The 24,510-nt window shown below is 36.6% G+C and overlaps 1 protein-coding gene across 4 annotated transcripts in view; it reads left to right on the forward strand.

Moving 5' to 3' along the window:
- The window catches only part of UBN2 (ubinuclein 2), an 84,812-nt gene that overhangs the window by 16,797 nt on the left and 43,505 nt on the right, over positions 1 to 24,510 (forward strand). For 3 of the 4 annotated variants that reach the window (XR_011074727.1, XM_068549544.1, XM_068549545.1), the window contains exons 3-7: positions 8,875 to 8,976; positions 13,903 to 14,040; positions 14,741 to 14,844; positions 16,879 to 17,368; positions 22,114 to 22,184. Coding sequence is in view for 3 of the 4 variants with exons in the window: in XM_068549544.1 (XP_068405645.1) it covers positions 8,875 to 8,976; positions 13,903 to 14,040; positions 14,741 to 14,844; positions 16,879 to 17,368; positions 22,114 to 22,184 (905 nt within the window). In the remaining variant the exon portion in view is untranslated. The remainder of the gene's footprint in view (positions 1 to 8,874; positions 8,977 to 13,902; positions 14,041 to 14,740; positions 14,845 to 16,878; positions 17,369 to 22,113; positions 22,185 to 24,510) is intronic. The other variant, XM_068549546.1, reaches the window with a different exon arrangement.

Genomic DNA, 24,510 nt, shown 5'->3' on the forward strand with positions numbered 1-24,510 from the left:
AAATATTCTTCTACCACACTGTTTTAAAATGGCTGTTAATATTGCATAGATTTGTCATAGTATATATAATTTATACCTTTATCATTGTTAGGATGCTTTAATTGCTATGATGCTTGGGAAAGCGCATACTTCTAAGATCCTATTTTGAGAGCCATTTTAGTCAGATTAATACTGTTATAGTTAAGTAAAAGCATTAGCCATTTTGGTTACTGTCATTGAGAAGAGTCACATTTACTTATTTAACCATTTTATTGCATATATTAGATATGGACTCAGAACTATTAATAACTGCTATCTTTTCCTGTGGTAACTACTGGTAGCCTTGACTAGACTTAAATGTTCCTAAATCTGTCTACTTACGCGTAAGTTATTTGGACTTCTGCATATGTCTTGGTTAGGCCCATTAAAACAGAACCTATTTGTTTTTCTAGTTTTCCCTAGGTAAATCTTTTTTAGGCAGCTAGTTGTGCCTAGACAAAAAATACGTTAGGAGAGCAGAAAAAGATCATTGTGATTTTGAGTAGAAAACATCTAGGAGAAAAGGTTTGAAACTTGGGCTGAGGGACTTTTTTGGTGGCGCAGTGGTTAAGAATCCGCCTGCCAATGCAGGGGACACGTGTTCGAGCCCTGGTCTGCGAAGATCCCATAAGCCATGGAGCAGCTAAGCCCGTGCGCCACAACTACTGAGCCTGCGCTCTAGAGCCCATGAGCCACAACTACTGAGCCCGTGTGCCACAACTACTGAAGCCTACCCACCTAGAACCCGTGCTCCCCAACAAGAGAAGCCACTGCAATGAGAAGCCCGCGCACCGCATCAAAGAGCAGCCCCTGCACGCCGCAACTAGAGAAAGCCCGTGCGCAGCAACGAAGACCCAACGCAGCCATAAATAAATAAATAAATAAATAAATAAATAAAATTTATTTATTTATTTCAAAAAAAAAAACCCCCAAAAACTTGGGCTGAGCAGTAAAGGGTGGGAGAATTCAGGGAGGAATAAGAGGTTATTCCCAATACGGGGGAAGCATGAGGAAAGATAAGCAAGTGTGTTTGGGAGGAGAGTGGATCTATAATCTAAATGGATTGAAGTGTTCAAGTCAGAAAATCCGAAGAAAAAAGTTGGAAAGGTGGTTTGAGCCAACATGTAGAAGGCATTTAACTACTGCCTTATTAAGGGTTTTGGATATATTTTGTAATAGGTAGGATGCTTCTGAAGCATTTTGAGCAAGGGAATCAGAGAAATATTAGATGATGTTAGGCAGGATGAATTGAGAATCAATATGAGGAAGGAGAAGCTAATTAAGGCATTCATTACATTTAAGTTGAAAACAATGGCCAGGATTATAAGCAACAGCAGTTAGAATAGAGAGGAAGCTGTCGATGTGAATAATCATATGAACAAAGGTTTGTGGGGAGAGAGAGTTGAAGTAGAATTAATAAGCGTTTTTAAAAAATCATCATTATTGAAGTATAAATAAATACAGTTCATTCAAGTATACAATTTGGTGTAGTTTGGTAAATATACATAGTCCTGTACCCACTACCACAATTATGATATAGAAAAATTTCATCACCCCAGAAAGTTCCCTTTTATCTCTCTACAGATAATCCTCTCCCCTCCAGCCCGGGCTCCTGGCAACCTCTGATCTACTTCCTGTTTCTGTAGATTTTTGGTTTTTGTTTTTTCTTTTTCTAGAGTTTCCTGTAAATGGAATCTTACAGTCTTTTGTACATGGCTTCTTTCAGTGATTACAATGCTTTTGAAGTGCATCCCTGTTTTGCATGTTATCAGTGGTTCCTTCCTTTTTATTGCTGCATAGCGTATGGATGTACCACAGTCTGTGTATCCACTTACTGGGTGATGGGCACTGGGTGGTTTCCAGTTTGTGGGTGGTAAGAGTAAAGCTGCTCTAACATTGGAACACAAGTGTGTGTGTGAACATATGTCTTCACTTCTCTTGAGGAAATATTAAGAGAGGGATTGTTAAGTCATATGATAAGTGCCAAATTGTTTTCCAAAGTGGGTGTATCATTTTGCACCAGCATGTAGGAGAGTTTGAATTGTTCCACATCCTTGTTAATACTTGCTGTCATCAACCTTTGTAATTTTAGTTAATACTGAAGTTTTAAGGCAGAAAAATAGAGTTAATAAAATGGAAATGTCAAGTGGGGGAAGCTAATTTGGAGATGATTGACAGCAGGAACACTGGTTTGAGTTTTGGTATTGAGTTTTATGTGTCTCCAAGGGGAAAAATGACCCCAGAAGTTCTATCACTTCTCCTACAGAACTTTTAATAGAATGATACTTTGGAGTCAGATGCTCATGAGTTTGAAAATTGGCTCTGTTACTTTCTCTCTGAGCTTAGACAAGTTATTTGTTTTTTCCAAGGTGTAGTTTTTCCCGTTTGTTAAATGGGAGATAATACATGGCTGTACTTCGAATAGGTGCTAATGCGAAGTTAGCGCTCAGGGGATGGTGGCTATCGTCATCATTATCATGACTGGTACTTAAATATGTGTTTTATGCCCCCAGTAACTTGTGACTTTCTTGCAAATCTGCATTTTTTTCTTTCCTAACTCATCTCCCCAACTGTGTTCATTCCCCACCACAATGGCCAGAGTGATTTTGTTAAAGCACTAATCTTACCAGGCTACTTCCCGGTTCCAATACTTTCTGTGGCTTCCACAAGTGATTACTTCCGCTCATCCTTGTCTGGGCATAAATATCTCAGGAAAGCATTGATTAGGTCTTCTGTTAAAAAATCCAGTACCACCTATAATTCCCTTTTTACCATTTATTACTACTATAATTATTTAATCTTTCTCTTCTCCACAATACTATCAATATAAAATCCATGAAGGCTGGCACTTGGTAGATGCTCAGTTAATTTGTTGAGCAGATTATCTTCTTTTAACTTCCTTTAGGGCAAAGACTTCATATTTAAATCTAAGTTCCTTCTGACATCTAACACAGCGTTCCCCAACCTTTCTGGCACCAGGGACTGCTGTTTTTCCACGGACACACGGGGGTGGGGTTGGTTCAGCTGTTAACATGAGCGATGGTGAGCAGCAGATGAAATTTCACTTGCTCACCCACTGCTCACCTCGTTCTGTGTGGCCCAGTTCCTAACAGGCCGCGGCCCGTTACTGGTCCGTGGCCTGGAGGTTGGGGACCCCTGATCTAACATATTGCTTTCTTTTTTTTTTAAATTAATTTTTATTGGAGTATAGTTGATTTACAGTGTTGTGTTAGTTTCTGCTGTACAGCAAAGCGAATCAGTTATACATATATTCACTCTTTTAATAAATTTATTTATTTATTTATTTTTGGCTGCGTTGGGTCTTTGTTGTCACTCTTTTAGATTCTGTTCCCATATAGGTCATTACAGACTATTGAGTAGAGTTCCCTGTATTATACAGTAGGTTCTTATTAGTTATCTATTTTATACATAATAGTTTGTATATGTCAATCCCAGTCTCCCAATTTATCCCTCCCCTCAACTTTTCCCCCTTGATAACCGTAAGTTTGTTTCTGCATCTGTGACTCTATTTCTGTTCTGTAAATAGGTTCATTTGTACCATTTTTTTAGATTCCAAATATAAGTGATATCATATGATATTTGTCTTTCTCTGTCTAACTTACTTCACTCAGCATGACACTCTCTAGGTACACCCATGTCACTGCAAATGGCATTATTTTGTTCTTTTTTATGGCTGAGTAATATTCCACTGTATATATGTACCACATCTTCTTTATCCATTCCTCTGTTAGTGGACATTTAGGTTGCTTCCATGTCCTGGCTATTGTAAATAGTGCTGCAGTGAACATTGGGGTGCATGTATCTTTTCAGATTATGGTTTTCTCCAGATATATGCCCAGGAGTGGGATTGCTGGATCATATTGTAGCTCTATTTTTAGTTTTTTAAGGAACCTCCATACTGTTCTCCATAGTGGCTCTACCAATTTACATTCCCACCAACAGTGTAGGAGGGTTCCCTTTTCTCCACACCCTCTCCAGCATTTATTGTTTGTAGATTTTTTGATGATGGCCATTCTGACTGGTGTGAAGTGATGCCTCATTGTAGTTTTGATTTGCATTTCTCTGATAATTAGTGATGTTGAGCATCTTTTCATGTGCCTCTTGGCCATCTGTATGTCTTCTTTGGAGAAATATTTAGATCTTCTGCCAATTTTTTGATTGGGTTGTTTGTTTTTTTTGATATTGAGCTGCATGAGCTGTTTGTATATTTTGGAGATTAATCCTTTGTCAGTTGCTTCATTTGCAAATATTTTCTCCCATTCTGAGGGTGTCGTTTCATCTTGTTTATGGTTTCCTTTGCTGTGCAAAAGCTTTTAAGTTTAGTTAGGTCCCATTTGTTTATTTTTGTTTTTATTTTCATTAGGAGGTGGATCAAAAAGTTTTTGCTGAGATTTATGTCAGAGAGTGTTCTGCCTGTGTTTTCCTCTGAGAGTTTTATAGTATCCAGTCTTACATTTGGGTCTTTAATCCATTTTGAGTTTATTTTTGTGTGTTGTGTTAGAAAATGTTCTAATTTCATTCTTTTGCATGTAGCTGTCCAGTTTTCCCAGTACCACTTATTGAAAAGACTGTCTTTTCTCCATTGTGTATTCTTGCCTCCTTTGTCATAGATTAGGTGACCATAGGTGCATGGGTTTATCTCTGGACTTCCTGTCCTGTTCCATTGATCTTTATTTATGTTTTTGTGTCAGTACCATCCTGTTTTTATGACTGCAGCTTTGTAGTACAGCCTGAAGTCAAGGAGCCTGATTCCTCCAGCTCCGTTTTTCTCAAGATTGCTTTGGCTATTTGGGGTCTTTTGTGCTTCCATACAAATTGTAAAATTTTTTGTTCTAATTTGATAAGGATTGTGTTGAATCTGTAGATTACACATATTGCTTTATACAGCATACATTTTTTTTTTTTAATTTATTTGGCTGGGTGTTAGTTGTGGCATGCAGGATCTTTTAGTTGCAGCATGTGGGCTCTTAGTTGTGGCATGCAGGATCTAGTTCCCTGACCAGGGATCAAACCCAGGCCCCCTGCATTGGGAGCATGGAGACTTAACCACCAGACCGCCATGGAAGTCCCTATAGCATACATTTTTAACAGTTACTTTTGAATCTAAGTAGTAGTTCAAAATAAGATATGTAACTTAGTAGGATTATTGAGTCAAATATGATGAAGAGTTTTAAAACTAATTTTAGTATATTTCCATTTTGGCATTAATACTTCATAGAAATTTTGGAAAACATAGTAGAGACAAAAGAAGAAAATGTAAGTGTATGGCAGAATTTCTTGGCAGATGCTTTCAGATCGCTTTCCAAGAGTTTTATTGGTATACTCTTATCAGCAGTGTTTGAGCAGTCCTGTTTCTTCTCCATCTTGCCAGAATTTTAAAAGTTTATAATTTGATAGATGAAATTGGTGTCTTACTTTAATTCCATTTATTTATTAATTGCTCTCCATTGAGCTGTAATGTTGCCTCTTTCATATTAAATTCATTCTTGTATTCCTGTCATATCTATTTTAACTCCTATAACTTTACATATATTTAATATGTGACAGGGTAGTCCTCCTCATTAGTTTTTGTCTGTGGATTTTTATATTATTAGAACTCTCTCTCTCCTTTTTGGGCGAAACATTCCCTCGTGTGTTTAACTGCTTGTGTGTTACTTTTTCTTGGTAGAATAACTTCTAACGTAGAAATATCTTTTTCCTTTCCTTACTTCTTACTCTCACTGTAATTCTGTAACCTAGTGTAAGAGTTCCAGCTTGCAGACCTAGCATATGGAAAAAATAAGGACACTTTATTTATGTGTTGCATTTAAGCATATACGTACGTTTTGTGTGTGTGTGCGTGCATGTGTGTATGTGTGTGTAGGTATGTTTAAGTTGCCAGTTGGTGTCTCTTGAGAAGAATTGTTCTTATTCTGAGATTATGCCTTCAGTGGTCTTGTTTAGCAAAATAAAAGGGTTGCCACCCTGCGTTGGTCTCCAAAATTGTTTTCGGAACTTGTAAAATCTAAAAACATGAGAGCCGTTACTTATCTCACACCGGAATGACCCTCTTGGTGGTGATGGTATAGTAAAAGTTTTTTCATTGAAAAACATACACTGGACTCATAGTTATGGGGATTAGGTTTTTTAACATCAGTATGCAATACAAATATAGCATTTAGTCAGAATTACCTTTACAAATTAGTTAGAAAGTAAATGGTACCATGTTGGAGACTTTTCTCAGTAAGTCCATCATATTTGTTTTTGTCACGTGAACACTGGAAAAGATCATTGGTTTTTGTTTTTTTTGGTTTTTTTTAATTAATTTTTATTTTATTTATTTATTTTTATTTTTTGCTTGTGTTGGGTCTTCGTTTCTGTGCGAGGGCCCTCTCCAGTTGCGGCGAGCGGGGTCCACTCTTCATCGTGGTGCGCGGGCCTCCCACCATTGCGGCCTCCCTTGTTGCGGAGCACGGGCTCCAGACGCGCAGGCTCAGTAGCTGTGGCTCACGGGCCCAGTTGCTCCGCGGCATGTGGGATCTTCCCAGACCAGGGCTCGAACCCGTGTCCCCTGCATTAGCAGGCAGACTCTCAACCACTGCGCCACCAGGGAAGCCCAAAGATCATTTCTTTACGTGGAAATAAGATGAAACAATTTGCTTTCATTTAAGAGCCATGTTGCACAAAACTCAGCCATCTTTCACCAATTAGAACCAGTGACACTTTGCATTGAGAGACATGCACTATGGGAATTGAAACCAAAGGAAAGTCATGTCTTGCAGATTTCACCAGTTTTTGCATGCGTTCATTTTTTATTTTCTTGTATGTCTATGTGTATAAATAAATCTAGGACATTAAAAAAATAATTTTAAGAATAGTTTGGATTTACAGAAAATTTGCAAAGAAAATACAAAGAGTTTCCGTATAGTTCTCATCCACTTTCCCCTGTAACATCTCATATTTGTAGAGTAGATTTGTTACAACTAACAAACCAACATTGGTACATTACTGTTAATTAACGCTGTGTTTTATTCAAATTTTACTATTTTTCCCCTAATGTCCTTTTTTAGTCCCCGGATCCCAACCAGGATACCAGATGACATTTAGTTATTATGTCTCCTTAGGCTTATCTAGACTATGCCAGTTTTTCAGATTTTTGTTTTTGATAATCTTGACAGCTTTGAGGAATACTGGTCAGTTATTTGTAGAATGTCCCTCAGTTTAGTTTGGTGTTTTTCTTGTGGTTTAGTTTGTCATGATGTTTATCTTGTGGTTAACCTCCAACTGAGGTTATAGGCTTTTGAGAGGAAGACCACAAAGGTAAAGTGCCATTTGTGTCTCATCATGTCAAGGGTAATGCTGTCAACATGACGTATCACTGTTGATGTCGACCTTGATCACCTGGCTGAGTAATGTTAGGTTTTTCACTGTAAAGTTACTTTGTCTCCTCCTTGTCATACTGTACTCTTTGGGAGTAAGTCCCTAGGTACAACTTACATTCAAGGTGTGAGGGAACTTAAATTCAACCTCCTGAGGGGAATTAATCTACAGAAATCATTTAGAAATTCTTCTAACAGGTTTTTTGTTGTTGTTCTTAGTTTTATTTATTTATTTATTTTTAACATCTTTATTGGAGTATAATTGCTTTACAACATTATGTTAGTTTATGCTGTATAACAAAGTGAATCAGCTATACGTATACATATATCCCCATATCACCACCTCCCTCTTGCGTCTCCCTCCCACCCTCCCTATCCCACCCCTCTAGGTGGAAAGCACCGAGCTGATCTCCCTGTGCTGTGCGGCTGCTTCCCACTAGCTATCTATTTTGCACTTGGTAGTGTATATATGCCCATGCCACTCTCTCACTTCATCCCAGCTTACCCTTCCCCCTCCCCGTGTCCTCAAGTCCGTTCTCTAGGTCTGTGTCTTTATTCCTGTCCTACCCCTAGGTTCTTCAGAACCATTTTTTTTTTTTTTTTAGATTCCATATATAAGTGTTAGCATATGGTGTTTGTTTTTCTCTTTCTGACTTACTTCACTCTGTATGACAGGCTCTAGGTCCATCCACCTCACTACAAATAGTTCAATTTCATTTCTTTTTATGGCTGAGTAATATTCCGTTGTATATATGTGCCACATCTTCTTTATCCATTCCTCTGTCGATGGACACTTAGGTTGCTTCCATGTCCTGGCTATTGTAAATAGAGCTGCAATGAACATTGTGGTACATGACTCTTGTTGAATTATGGTTTTCTCAGGGTATATGCCCAGTAGTGGGATTGCTGGGTCATATGGTAGTTCTATTTTTAGTTTTTTAAGGAACCTCCATACTGTTCTCCATAGTGGCTGTATCAGTTTACATTCCCACCAACAGTGCAAGAGGGTTCCCTTTTCTCCACACCCTCTCCAGCATTTATTGTTTGTAGATTTTTTGATGATGGCCATTCTGACTGGTGTGAGGTGATACCTCATTGTAGTTTTGATTTGCATTTCTCTAACGATTAGTGATGTTGAGCATCCTTTCATGTGTTTGTTGGCAATCTGTATATCTTCTTTGGAGAAATGTCTATTTAGGTCTTCTGCCCATTTTTGGATTGGGTTGTTTGTTTTTTTGATATTGAGCTGCATGAGCTGTTTGAATATTTTGGAGATTGATCCTTTGTCAGTTGCTTCATTTGCAAATATTTTCTCCCATTCTGAAGATTGTCTTTTCGTCTTGTTTACGGTTTCCTTTGCTGTGCCAAAGCTTTTAAGTTTCATTAGGTCCGATTTGTTTATTTTCTAACAGGTGTTTTTTAATTTTATGGAAACAGCATGAGTACTGAATCAGTCTAACATATCTGTTCTTCACAGGGTGGGAAGCCCCGTAAACACCGGAAGGATCGGCTACAAGATTTAATCGATATAGGCTTTGGCTATGATGAGACAGATCCATTTATTGATAATTCAGAGGCTGTGAGTAATGTATCTTTAATATAGCAGCAATTCTTTACTTGGATAGTAGAATTCAAGGAAAAAGTAAATGTTTCAGCAAGTGTTTTTACTAACTAATCCCCTTTCAATATACATCTAAATTGTTTCCAGTTTTATGCGCTTACAAATAGTTGAGCATCTGTATACATTTCTCTTTTTGTACTTGAGTATGTATGAAGATAATTATAGAGTACAAATATATGTGTAGGATAAATTTCTAGCAGTGGGATTTATTGATCAAAGGTTATTTACATCTTGAATTTTTATTGATATTCCCAAACTTGAGCAGGTATATTTTGAGATGACTTCCAGATAAGAACTACGTGATCTTGAAGACTGGAGCTATTGGGTTGAAGTTAATCTGGCAGATGTCTTTAAAATGTACTTAATATTTTTATTGCTGCCAAACCTTACTACAGTGGCGATAATTGAATGCCAGGCCTTACCACTGTCTGTTTTGATCAAGCCCTACAGCTTTTGCACTGGAATCTTCTTTCTCTTATAAAAGGAAGAGGAATTCAGGAGAGCATTTCAGGACTACAGCAGTCCATTGATCACACAGCAAATAAATAAAGGCATGTCTTGTTAGGTGGGTCGGTAAGGTACATGTTCTTACATTCTTCTCAGTGTATAATCCCTGGATTATATCCTCTGCAGTGTTCAGTGATTACTTAGGGTATACAGAAAGTGACACTAAGGTCGCTGTTATACTACCCACAAATTAGTGCCTCTTTTTCCTGTTACTGCAGTGCTTGGTTGTGTAGATGATGACAAGGCATACAGGGGTAGGAGAGTGACAGGCAGGACTTCCAGCGTGAGGCGTATGGGACACCCTGTCACACTCCTGTGTTATTTTGGTGTCCTGAGATAAACTGGTTTACAAGCCTAGTCTATAGAAATAAAACGTTGACAGTGCCTTTGGAGTAGAGAGGATTTCCTGTTACCAAAAATGTTGTCAGCCTTTTTGTAGGTTAGGGCATGGAATGTTTTCAACAGTCTTGACCTTGATTTGGCATTCAAGTCAAAAGTCCTAGATTCTAGACCTCACTTGGTTTCTAATTCACTGTGGACCAGGAGCAAGTCTTTTATTTTAGCGTCACCCAGTTTTCTCTGTTATGACTGGCTTGCCCAGCAGAATTTGTACTCTGAGACTCAAGATAATGACATGCTGAAAAGCATAATGCAAGTATAAAGCATTGGTACTGGTGTTAACATTATATGTAAAGTAGGTTTTTGAATTCTAAGTAACCCAAGAGGGAACTCAGCCATATATAAATGGACATTCCATGTACTCAGGCTTACATAAATAGAATTTTTAAAAAATTAATAAACTTGGGACTTCCTGGTGATCCAGTGGTTAAGACTCTGGGCTCCCAATGCAGGGTGCCTGTATTCAGTCCCTGGTCAGGGAACTAGGGATCCCGCATGCCAAACTAAAAAAAGAAAAGATCCCACATGCCGCAACTAAGACCCTGCGCAGCCAAATAAATAAATAAATAAATATTTTTAAAAAATTAGTAAACTTAATTTTTTTAGAGCAGTTTTAGGTTCACAGCGAAATTGAATGGAAGGTGCAGAAATTTCCCATATACTCCCTGCCCTCACAGCACAGCTTCCATTATCAGCGTTCCCCCACCAGAGTGGTATACTAGTTACAGTCGAAGAACCTACATTGACACATCATCACCCAAAGTCCGTAGTTTACCTTAGGATTTACTCTGGTGTTGTGCATTCTATGGGTTTTAACAAATGTGTAATGACATGTACCCACCATTATACTGTCACACAGGATAGTTTCACAGCCCTAAAAAATATGTGCTCTGCCTATTCATCCCTCCCTAACACCTGCAGCCACTAATCTTTTTATTGTTTCCATAGTTTTGCCTTTTCCAGAATGTCATATAGTTGGAATCATATAGTATGTAGCCTTTCATAAATAGCATTTTTAATATTTTCCTTTGTAGCATTCCAAATATTTGAATAAAGTGTTTTTCAAACAGATTTTTATAACCCATAATTGGACCTGTGTATCAGTTTAGAGACTGTGGCCAGCATTTTTAAAGAGAATAAAATAGAATAGAATAGGAGCTGTTAACAGTAAACCACTGGTACATTATGTGATTTTTATTACGTTTGTGTGTTTGTACCATGCACTGGCTTTTGATGTGTAGTATATTTTCCACTTGGGTTGTGGTGAAGAAAATTTGAAAGCCACTGCTCTAATAAATAAGGATAAATTTTATAGGTATAAGTTGTATAAGTTATACAATTACTGACATTTATAGGACAAGTTAGTTCCCTGTTTTATACGAGGAAATTGAACTAAAGCACAGGTTGTTTATTGACTTGCAAAATAATTTTGTATCATTGTCCTTAATAGATTATTTGGTTCTCATTATAATTCAATAATTCAGACATAAAACACTTACGAGCCAACCAAATGATTCTCTGTTTTTTTAAATGATTGTATTGCCAGTTGGCCTTTTTTTTTTTTTTTTTTTTTTTTTGCTGTGCCACGCGCCTTGTGGGATCTTAGTTCCCTGACCAGGGATTGAACCTGGGCCCTCAGCAGTGAAAGCGCGGAGTCCTAACCACTGGACCTCCAGGGAATTCCCACCAGTAGGCTTTCACTGTTCATATATTATTCGATAGAGAGTGATAATAATCTGGTTCTAATTAACTTTCAGAATTGTATACTACTCACTACTATAATATCTGAAAATAAATGCTTTTGAAGATTATTTTTAGTCTAACACTTACGCTGCCAAATTTTTAAAAGACCAAAAGAAAATGTTTTTGTTATTGAGAAATAATAATAATACCAGACATGAGTAATGCTTTTATTTAGGTTATCTCTTTTAAATTTCACTAGAACTTTGTGAAGTAAGTAATATTGTTCCTGTTTTACAACCCTGAAGTATTGATGTTAAGTGATTTACTCTGGGTCACAATAGCTAGTTGTTGGCAAAGGATCTAGTAAATCTGATTCTCAAGTTCAGTGATCCATTGCCTCTTAATACATTGTACTTAAAAGGCTAAGTGATACAGAGGTAGAAATATAATGTACATGTGAAATTTATGTAAGGTTATAAACCAATATTACCTCAATAAAAGCAAACAAACAAAAAAAAACAATATTTCCTGTACCTTACCAAAAAAATGCTTGGCACATTTATAATTCACAGTGCAGTGGAGGCTGTGTATTAATCCTTGCTCTGTCACTTACTGGTTGTGTCACTTTAGTGTGGTTGCCAGATTTAGCAAATAAAACTACAGTCCACCCAGTTAAATTTGAAAAAAAAAAAAAAAAAAAAAAGGCTAAATCAAATATGCATAAAGAGTTTGTTCTCCTGAAAAGTGTCCTGATAGGGAAAGCTCAGCAGAATACTGCAGAAGAAGACAGACATTGAACACATCCACATTGCCTGGGAACCTGGTGTTGAGTGTGTTTTCCACATGAGATGCTGCTTGGTACAGTGGATGGGCTGGGAAGCAGTCAGTGACTCTGCCATAAACTAATAAAAGTACTCTGGCAAGGTTCTTAACCTCTTGAATTTGGTTTTCACTTATAAAATGGGAATATTTACTTTCCTTGCCTCAAAAGGGTATCAGGAGGCCATCAAGTGAAATAATTTATATGAAGAAGCATTGAAAATTATAAAGCAGTATACAAGTATATGTAAGCAGAAAGTACAGGTGTATTTATCTTATCAAAATTACACATTTTCAAAATAATGACTACAGAGCCTTTTCACTTTTAATCCTTTACTCCTCACATCGCTCATTTACTCGCAGATAGTACGGGGCCCTTTCTGAAGGTCTTGCCTGTAGGTCTTTGTACAGTAGTAGCCCCTCAAGTGGAGCAACAAGAAAGCAGTTCATTCCTTTTTTCTTTTTCTTTTTCTAACTTCATTCCTTTTTGATTCAATATGATTAAATGTACATTCTTTCTTTTTCCATTTTCCACATATTTTAGAATGATACAGGTTAAAATCACAACTTTTGTACTTAGCCTTAATATTTTTAGAGTAACTAACATGTTCTGTATATTTTTTGCCTATGGCAAAGAATTTTCCTTACAAATATGACTTTCTTAAAGACTAATTATGTAATATGAAGAAAACCCTTAAGTAGAGTTCTGGGGAACCCAGGTAGCAGGTATCTTGCTTTTGTTAGATAAGTAGTTCCTTTTTTTCTCTTCTGCCATGAACATCTTCGTTTAGTTAAGACTGGCCTTCCATTTAATGATTGCTTTTCTTCATCAGGTGAGATAATGATAAACCTTAAAATCCAGGCTTAGAGGACATTCAGACTGATTTAGACAATTTGAGTCTCTTTTTCGAAGCAAAGTGCCTGGCTCATTATGGGCCCTCGGTGTATGCTTACCGAACAGGGCAGTTCTTTTTCTACTTCTCTTTAAAACATATATATATGCTATTTTTCTTTTATATGTTTAAAAAATATTCCCTACTTAAAAGCTTAGAGCTAAGGCCGAAGAAATAACCTTTTATTTTTTATAATCTCTTTATGAATAAAATTATATACCAATATGGTAAGAAATGAAGTTCATTTGTTGCCTGGACATTCAGTCATTTGTTTTAACTTGTTTCAGTTTCTCATCAGAATCATTTGTCATTAAGAATAGCAGTGATCCTTAAATTTTTCTCAGCAGATGATATATTTAGAATCTGCTTCAGTATTCCAGAAGTTCATTTCTTAAATATTGAATGATCAGAGCTCATTTCTGTTCCAGATAGTAACTTTCTCTTTATTTATTCACAAACATCCTCATTGCAGTTAGTTTTGCAGTTAAGGTTTAAGGAAGGTTCTGACATGGTGATTGAATTTCTTTGACATATTTATAGAATTAAAAATAAGATATATCTGAAGCCTTTTTTTTAAATCTAGTATGACGAATTAGTTCCTGCTTCTCTAACAACAAAATATGGAGGCTTTTATATCAACACTGGCACTCTCCAGTTTCGCCAAGCTTCAGATACTGAAGAAGAAGATATTACAGACAACCAAAAGCACAAGCCACCCAAAGTGAGTTTATCCAACATTGCAACAGTAATGAGAGCATTCAATTAAAAGGATATATTTTTTGATTTTTACTTGTACTTTACAGCTGTGAATATAAGGAAAAGTAAAATGCTAACCATTGTTTAATGAATTTATAGTTAATTACATGCTTAAAAGTAAAATTATATAGATATGGGGAAATTTATTTTTATATCATAAAATTCTATTATAATTCTAATATAATTCTAATATAATTCTAATACTTTCTTTTAAAACTTCTCTCTCCATATCTAGTCTGATAATCTGTTTCTGGATAAGGTTGAGGTTCTAGGATACGTTAAGACTTGATATGGAAATGACTGTTAATAGCTGTTACTCTTCCTAAGCTGTAAAGCAAATTTTATAGAATATATATATATTGTATTTGGGAAATGAATAGAATGTCCTTAGATAAGCGTTCCTTGAAGTGTGAGCCAAAGACATATTTGTACCAGAATCACCAAAATGTTTGTTAAAAATGCAGATTAAAAGGCTCTACCAAACCTTTAACTGAACCAAAACCAAGGGTGGAAGTTCTCATGGACCCAGGGAATCTGCATTTTTAACAAGCAATTCTAATGCACTGTGAAATTTGAGAAAAACCACTTGCCCTGGTGCTGGATTGATAACATCAGAGAGTAAAGCAGTAATACTTAGGTAAGTTATGCATTTAATCATTTTGTAGATTCCCAAAATGAAAGAAGATGATATTGAGATGAAGAAGCGGAAGCGGAAAGAGGAAGGGGAAAAGGAGAAGAAGCCAAGGAAAAAAGTACCGAAACAACTGGGGTATGTGAAATTAGACATAATGAGGGAACTAGTGTTGTAGCATGACAGACTCTCCTTTTAGAAAGATATATTTAGCATTAATTACTTCAGCTTAGCTGGGTCTAATTTAATACAGTATTTATAAATGTCAGTGACCTATTAACTTATATTTTAATAATATTGTATTTATTAATAAGTAGAAGTCATCTTAGAGATTAAGGTGTTTTAGATCACATTTACAAATTTGTTAAGTATTTTGCTCATTACAACATTTTATCAACAAGAACCAGTTTGAAAAGATGGTACAAACATTGAACACGTTATTTTAATTTTTTTGTACTAAAACTGAGCTTAGATGCCTGGGGATTGACAATTGGCGGTAGTCTTTGTATAAGCGATTTATGGTCGTTTTAATATTTTTTAAAAGTCATTGATTTTATTTAGCTATTCTTAACGCATGTGACTTCAGATAATGATATGGCCTCTAAAAAACCAAGTAGAATTTCTCAAAAGCCTTATTAAGTCATAAGAGGGAATTCCCTGGCGGTCCAGTGGTTAGGACTCAACACGTTCGCTGCCGGGGTCTGGGTGAAATTCCTGATCCCTGGTGGAGAACCAAGATCCCGCAAGCCGCGAGGCACAACCACGAAAAAAAAGAAAGAAAGAAAAGAAAAAAAAAGAGTTTTTTTTTTAAGAATAAATGTTTGTACCTTGCAGTCATAAAGCTACCATTTGTCTCTACTTCTCTATAGCTTTTTTTGTAGAGTCAAGGGACAAAAACTTGTGAGAGGCTGGATTTTCCTTCCCTCCTTAGCAGAGAAGGTACATCTGAATTTGGGGCTGTCAGTATCCCCAGAGTTGATGTAGGGAGGTATTTATCCCCTCCTAAACATGAGATTATAGTGATCCCTGAGTCATTAAGAAATTATTAAGAAAAAGAAATATTACTACTGGTTGTTTTAAATGTTCATTATTTACAAGTAAGCTTTTTATGAACAAAAACTGTAAGTAATGCCTTTTATTGAATTTATCATTTTCTCAAATTTGTAACTGATTTCATTCAGCAAATATTTACTAAGTGCTTACTGTGTACCAGACACTGTCTGGGTTTTGGATATATAACAGTAAATGAAACACTGGCCTACCTGTAAGGCACTAATAATCTTGTAGGTTCTGTAGTGCACGTGGAAGCATATAAGCCATAAAATTTAGAAAAGATTTTTTAGAGAAGGTGATAGCTAAACTGAGACCACCCTTTCCTCTTAGTCCCTACAGGGAGAAAGTTGTCATTGAAAATTACGCGGATCTATCCGAAAGCCTCAGAAGGCTGTTCCTAGAATGGAAAGTGAAAAATGATCAGAAGGTAGTAGCAGATAAAATAGGGTCTGGATAGAAGACATGGTGATGAATGAAGGCTCACAGATTGACACAGACATTTTGCATTTCTTTGGCAGTTTGTAGCACAAACCACCTGGGGTACCAGTTTGAAGGTGTACTATGTAGGTTTCTCTGGTTGTAATCAACTCTGTTTTCAGCAAAAGTGCATTTCTTTACTTCGTTAATTCTTTAGGTGCCTACTTTATAGATGTGCTAAAGAATGAACATTCCAAAAAGAGTAGTAAGTTTAACTTCGTATACTTTCATTTTCTTTTATTTTTTTTATTTTGGCCACGCCGAGGGGCTTGCTGGATCTTAGATGCACGACCAGGGATTGAACCTGCATCCTTGGCAGTGAAAGTAAGGAGTCCTAACCAATGGACCTCCAGGGAATTCCCTAACTTCGTATACTTAATAAACCAGAGCTCTATTCAGTTTTGTTTATTTCTGTTGACGTTATTGCCTTCATTTTCTTCACTCTAATGGCCATTCACCTATCTGCCTTTCATAAGTGACAATCCAGATGATGATGAAGATGCCATTGTAAAAGTGTAATTTAGTAACAAATTTGCTTCCTCACCTATCAAATGATTATTTTAATTCTGTGCCTGCTTATTTACTTGGGGTTTTAACCTTTAAAATCATACATAGCCTAACTGATCACTTTTTTCTTGACAGAGTTGTGGCTCTAAATTCACACAAATCTGAAAAAAAGAAGAAACGTTATAAAGATTCTCTTTCTCTAGCTGCCATGATAAGAAAATTTCAAAAAGAGAAGGATGCATTAAGGAAGGAGTCTAACCCTAAAGTCCCAGTGAACTTCTCAACCTCCTCTCTGAATAAAACCCCCTCTGCTGCTGTGGCATTGGGAAATGATGTCTCGGACTTAAATCTGAATAGTGCTGATCCGGACCTCCCCATTTTTGTTAGCACAAATGAACATGAACTATTTCAGGAAGCTGAAAATGCCCTAGAGATGCTAGATGATTTCGACTTTGACAGATTACTGGATGCTGCTTCTAATGGTAGCCCCCTCTCTGAGTCAGGAGGAGAGAATGGAAACACCACCCAGCCAACCTATGCCTCTCAAGTTATGCCCAAGGTGGTACCTACACTCCCAGAGGGTCTGCCTGTCCTTCTTGAAAAACGTATCGAAGACCTCCGCGTAGTAAGTGTGATCATTTTCTTGTGTTGTGTTTGCTGCACAAACATAACAATAATTACTTTCAGGCAAAAATAATAACCTATAATCCTAACTACTTATAAGTAACTTTATTTTCTATACTTCCTTTTAAGCATTGGCTCTATGCATAGCCTTTTTCTTTTAAATATAGTTATAACATGGATAACAGTTGGTTGTTGTATTATCTCACTTTATAAATATTTTTCTGCATAGGTTTCATAAATACATACATAGTCATGTAAAGAAAATAGAAGAAAGGTAGGAACAAATAGTAACAATGCAGAAGTGTACTTGAACTTGGTCCCAACTATGTTAACAACTAGTTATTCTACAATCGATTTTACCAGCTAGTCCTTACCAGCTAATCAGCAGCTTTAGTAAGCAAACATTGTGTTCTCACTAGACAAACTTTTAAGAGTTGAGCTTTTAGCATTTCACAGAAGATTCCTCTCCCGATTGACTTGGGTACGTAATCTTTATTTAACTAGCTGCAAATCCAGGTATGTCAGTACACTTCTCCCTTTAATCTCAGGGAAATATAATTTTGACTTAAAATGTTTCAAACCTTGCTTAAAATGCCGTTTTTTTATTACTTTAGCATGTTTGTTTGAACCCATGCCATGTTTTAGTCCTCTTTTTTTTTTTTTTTTTTTTTTTTTTCCCTGATAACAGAAGCCATACGCTCAATATAAATTTTTTTTTTTTGGCTGTACTGGGTCTTCATTGTGGCTCTCGGGCTTCTCTAGTTGCGGTGCGGGCTTAGTGGCCCCGAGGCATGTGGGATCTTGGTTCCCTGACCAGGGATCGAACCCTTATCCCCTGCATCCCCTGCCCTGCAAGAAGGCAGATTCTTAACCACTGGACCACCAGGGAACTCCCTAAATCGTATTTTATACTTAGGGAAAGATACCCCATAATCAGACATTCCCCACCCCCAGCAGGGATAACCACTATTAAACTACTTATTTTTCTGGATTTTAATCCATGCATTTGCAAATATGTTGTTATTAAAAATAATTGTTAGTCGAAGTATAATGTATGGACTATTCTACAACTTGTTTCTTTCTTCTAAGGTTATAGTAACCATTTAAATCACATTTTAAATTTATTCTCTATGTTGTATTTATTTCTCTTAACTCTTTCTGAATTTTAAATATCTGATTAGGGAAGCGAGAGATTTATCTAATTTTTCCAACAACTGACTCATGGATTCTGTTTATCAGTTCTATTCTTTTTTCTGTTTTTGTTCTTTAGCATTTCTTCTGAGGTTGTGGCTTATTAAATTCTCTTACATTTTTACTTATTTTAAGGTACTTTATTTATTAGTTCAGGACTTAGAGAGTTGTGCTCAAGTATCTCATTGCCAGTGTTTCGTAGGTTATAACTTGTATTTACCATAGTTTTTGCTTTGTTTCTTTTCTTTTTACTTTTTTTGGTAAGATTTTCACTGTCATTTACTTCTAACTATCTTTTATTTTACTCATGAGCTATTTTTATTTTATTTATTTAATTTTTTTTGGCTGCATTGGGTCTTCGTTGCTGCGCGTGGGCTTTCTCTAGTTGCGGCGAGCAGGGTCTACTCTTTATTGCAGTGTGTGGGCTTCTCGTTGCAATGGCTTCTCTTTGTTGCGGAGCGCGGGCTCTAGGCACACGGGCTTCAGTAGTTGTGGCACGCAGGTTTCAGTAGTTGTGGCGCACGGGCCTAGTTGCTCCGCGGCATGTGGGATCTTCCCGGACCAGGGCTTGAACCCGTGTCCCCTGCATTGGCAGGTGGATTCTTAACCACTGCGCCACCAGGGAAGTCCTCTGCTTTGTTTATTTCTATGCTTTATTGTTTGTTGGCCCATAAAATTCTTGATGGCTAGATCACTGTTGTGATATTTATCATTTGAAGGCGACCCTTTCTGTGCTATTAATGCTTTTCACCTCGAATTCAGTTTTGTCTGATTTTACTGTAGACTCCTTTTTCTTTATTTTTGCATGGTATAGCTTTTCCCATCATTTACCTTCATTTTAGCTCTTTTTTTTTTTTGAATTCTTTTATTTTTTGACTTATTTTAGCTCTTTCTCTTATAGACAGCATGTAAATGGAAATTTGTTTATCGACCTCATCTGAGAATTTTTTAAGATTTTCTCTTTAAAATTTTATCTTACCTACTGCTGTTATAATGATAATGATATAATTCATCTTTATTCTGTCATTTTCTTTTATATTCTGTTTTATTGTTCCCTCCCCCTCCTTTGTTTTTCATTCTTTTGTTATTTTCTGTGCTTATTTTTTGAAAAGTATACAATCATTTTATTAATCAAATAGGTTTTTTATTTACTGTTCTTAACCACTTTATGTATGAAGTGTAGGTATTATTTCCTTTTTATGGTTAACAAACTTAAGTGGAGGTAGGTTAAATAGCTTGGTCAGTCCACACAACTAGTAACTGGTGGAGCCCGAATTTAAACACAGGGGTTCACCTGACTTCAATAGTACATGCTTTTTGCTGTCCCATGTTGCCCCTAAAATCTTTAGTTTCTTTTATGTTTTAAATAAAAAGTGCTAGGGATGTAATCCAGGTTTTTCAATATATAATTAATAATAACAGCTATTATTTATTTAGCAAAAACCTATACCTTGTATTGAGTGCAGTGCTCCTGGGACCCGCAGCTTCACAAGACATCATTTATTGTTCAGGAGACAGTGCCCTGACTGGGCTTAGAATACTGTATATACTGTGTAGTCTAATCCTCCAACAATTCTGTGAGGTACGTAGTATTCTTCCATTTAATAGATGTGGAAACTAAGGTTCAGAAAGGTTAAAGGAATTTCCCAAGGCCACATAATTTTTAAATGGGTGAGGCTTGATGCAAAGTCAGGATTTAAAGGCAGGACCATCATGCTTTATAACTTGCCCTCCGTCCACTGTGTTGTATGCCATTCATTTTCACTTAATAAACAGAACTGATTAGTAATGAGTGTGTTTCAATCTTGTAAGGTGCTGTTATATCTCATATACTAAAAACTCTTTCTGTAGTAGCCATGCTAGGATTAGAACAGCTACTTCCTAACCTCTTAGTAGGAAATTATCAATAAGAAGATTCATTTCACTTATTAGTATCCGTGAATTCTCTGTATTTTTTTCTTTGAAATAGGAGATGGTATTTTTTTTCTTCAGGAGATGAGAATTCATTGTTGCGTAAAATGCTCGTATCTGTCTGATAAGGACTTTCTTCTTGTTGCTCTTTTCTCACTTTGTAACATATCTTCCACTATTCAGCCTCTTGACTTCTTTTGATTCTCTTTCTTGAAGTTTAGTTTCCATTCTGGCTTTCTTCCTATATTTCTTCTCCCTACACATACCCAGTCTTCATCCTTTCTAAGAAGCACTGAGGCACATCTCAGAAATTGTCCTCTTCTATTTACAGAATGTGATGTTGTCAAACAGTGTAAAATTATCAGTCTGCCGACTGACAGAGTCAGCATGTGGCTTGCTCAGATTATTGGATCAGGCCTCTCGATGTTTTACATCTTGGGCATCTCAAGATATACTATCTTTTGTGATTTCCCCAGTAAATTTTGCTTATGGTACAGTGTCTTGGTTTGCATACTCTTTGTTTCTGGTAAACTGGTTAAGGTGACGAACACAGTGATGAAAATATTCTTATCCTCATTGAATTAATTGTTGCTTATCCCTTGATAATGACTGTGGCTAATTTTTTCATTGTTAGTAATTAGGTAGAACCCAGACTGGCTGCAGTAAGCTGAGTATCTTTGTACAGGGTGACAGTGTTGTACAGTTGAAGTCAGAAAGCTTCTGGTCTGAGTCCTGGATTCACCACTTACTAACAGTGTGATTTGGGGGCATATCATGTAACTTCTGTAAGATTTAGGTTCCTTGTTTGTAAAATGGGAGCTATAATACCAATGTCACTGGCTGTTGTGAAGATTAAACGTGGTAATGAGTATAATATATAGAATATCAGACACATTGTTGGACAGTATTGTCTTGTAGAAAATGAGACATCTGCTTTCTGTTATCTTGGAGATCACAGCAAGAATTGATAAACCTTACAGATACTCAAAATACACAAGACACCCATAGCACTAAAAAGTCTTATATGTGTAACTTTTTTAAAAAAATAAATTTATTTAGTTTATTTATTTTTGGCTGCGTTGGGTCTTCGTTGCTGCATGCGGGATTTCTCCAGTGCTGCAAGCGGGGGCTACTCTTCGTTGCAGTGCGCAGGCTTCTTATTGTGGTGACTTCTCTTTTGCGGAGCATGGGCTCTAGGCGCGTGGGCTTCAGTAGTTGTGGCACATGGGCTCAGTAGTTGTGGCTCACGGGCTCTAGAGCGCAGGCTCGGTAGTTGTTGGCGCACGGGCTTAGTTGCTCCATGGACCAGGGATCTTCCCGGACCAGGGCTCAAACCCATGTCCCCTGCGTTGGCAGGCGGATTCTTAACCACTGCGCCATCAGGGAAGCCCCTGTGTCACTTTTTAAATTTAGGAAAATTCAGAAAAATGAAATACAGACATAACAGGAAAGAATGTTATGTATGCTAAATTTTGTTTCAGCACTGTTTAATTGCCTGCTCATGCCAGGTAATAAGCTGGGATACAAAGTGAAGTTAATCATAGCCCCACCCTCAAGGAGCTTATTCTAAGTAAATAGATATGGAAGCATATAATGTGTAATGTGTTTATTGAGAGTTATATTGACAATCTTGTGTTTCTCTAGGCTGCCAAACTTTTTGACGAAGAAGGAAGGAAAAAATTCTTTACACAGGATATGAATAATATTCTTCTGGAGTAAGTAATTTTCTTCTTTGATTAAGAAACCTTGAAAATTATTTAAACCTTAAGAAGTCATTAAAAAATATAGTAGGCCTTTGAGGTACAGATGCTGAGTGGTTGGCTAGTCTCATGCATTAGCTCTTCCCTTTTGGCCTCACAGCATGTGTGATTAACATTTCTTTCTTAGCAAAACGATGCTTCTACATACATTGGTTCTCCAGGACCCCTTATGATAATCAAATCTTCCAATGTTATAACTGCCAGAGCAAGTGACTGCTGTATGGGTTGAATATTATCCTAGATTTAAATGCATTCTTTGTCACGTTATGTGAAAATATCTTTCTGGGACAGTTCTGATTGTTTGTATTAAATTTGGTGTACTTTCCTTCTACTTTGATTCAGACGTGGGGAAAATAATTCCATTAGTATCCAGTGAGGTTTATTATAATTCATACAGACATTTACAGGCAAATGGAAAGTGTGGTTTAATGAAGAATCATTTTTGTGGGGTGGGACGGAGGCAGTGTGGAGAAGACAGATGTTAAATTGGAAAGGAAAGGGTGAAAGCTGGTTTATGATATCAATTGTATTTAAATTAGTGATAATTTTCACCCTTAGCTAGAGTTTAACATTAATGAAGTTGCACGTTCTAAGACTGTGGTCAAATAAGCTGTACTTATAAACCTGTTGGCTTATAAATTTTGACCATGGTTCCAGAAATTGAGTATATAATTGGCTACACGCAGAAATGGGCAAAAAGGAAGTGGTCCTGGGAAAAGCAGCAAATTCCTCTGTGATGAAAATAATGTAGGCCTACTTTTGGTGGTTCAGTAGCATCGTATACAAAGAAACAAGGCAGTGTTTCCAATACTACGATTCCTGTCTTTTAAATATATAATGGAGATAGTTTCTCATGAGATATAAAGGATGGATTAGCTTATTGGTTTTGATAATAACTATTTTAATTAATGCAATCTCTCATTCTCCTGAAGTACTTAAAAAATCATTTTGGTCCCCATGGACTCATAAAACACATAACCTAGTATGCTAGTAGCATGGAGACAGAGGAATTTCTTGTTCCTATTCTTTATTTTAGCCAGGGGTTTTCAGATTGATTCTGTCTGCCTGCAGGTGCTTCCTGTCTGTTCCACCTCCTTTTACCTAGCTCCCTTTTAAACCTTAGATTCAATAAACAGTGTAACCATTACTCATCAGAGCTGTCCCAGATTCCAAAATCTGGGATCTGACTAGCTCCTTTTTTTTTTCACCTAAGAGCCCTAAGTTTTCTAGATCAGGTCTTTTTCCTGTGACTGAGACAGTCCTTTTTTATTTTACTCTTCTGTAAGGGGACAACTCTTTCTCTCCTGAGAGAATCAAAAAATCATCCTTGGGATATAACATCTCAAAGAAGCATCTCTGTTAATTCCTGCCATGTCTGTCTTAAAATGAATCTTCTAGTTTTCTTGGAGCCCATCTGCTTTTTATTTCACTGAGAGTGTGCCTCTAATTCTACAAGCCCTAGTGTTCAGAGTTGAATTTTTTCCCTTTTAGTGACTTTCTTATGCCCCCTTGTCTTCTTTTTCCACTTTCCTGAATAGACATCCCTTATTTTTCTGGACTGAGTTGATTGTCTAAGGGCATATGAGACATGATTATTTGGGGTAGTAATTCCCATGAATTTATTCAGGTATATTTTATTGTCCCCATATACTACAACATTTGAATTCTTAGTGGGAAAAAAAATATTAAAGTATATGTGTGAGGGATGTGTACTTAAACTGCTCTCAGACATGAATTTGTATATATTTGGGATAGACCAATACAGTCAGTAACCTCTATGGTTAATACATTTCTCTAATTTTTACCTAATATTATGGGCTTAGGAGCAGGGAGTCAGCACTTCCTGTTTCTGAGTTAACCCCTGTTTGGAAACTACTAATTTTTATAAGTAGGTCATTGAGCCAGTCTCTTCTTACTTGGAATCTCTTACTACTTGGAGTTTCTATTTTATTTTCAGCTTTAACTAAGCTTTTATAATGGGGCAAGCCTAGAATGCCTCCTACCCAGAGTCTCGACTTTTAATAAAGATCTAACCACAATATTTAACCAAGTGTTTGTACACAGAACTCATGACCATAGTGATTGCCTTTCATATGAACCTCTGATTTGACCCTCTGGCTCTAATAGGGCTTAAACTTCTTTTTATTTATTCTTTTGTTGTATTTGGCTTCTCTAATACCAAGAATTTTCAACTGTCAATTCTAAGGAGTATAGTTTTCCACATTTCATTGTTTCTGAAATTGCAGTGTATATTTTAAGTGTTGGATACATTTGATCTGGC

The sequence above is a fragment of the Eschrichtius robustus genome, chromosome 8, assembly GCF_028021215.1.
Source record: "Eschrichtius robustus isolate mEscRob2 chromosome 8, mEscRob2.pri, whole genome shotgun sequence".
Classification (NCBI taxonomy): Eukaryota; Metazoa; Chordata; class Mammalia; order Artiodactyla; family Eschrichtiidae; genus Eschrichtius; species Eschrichtius robustus.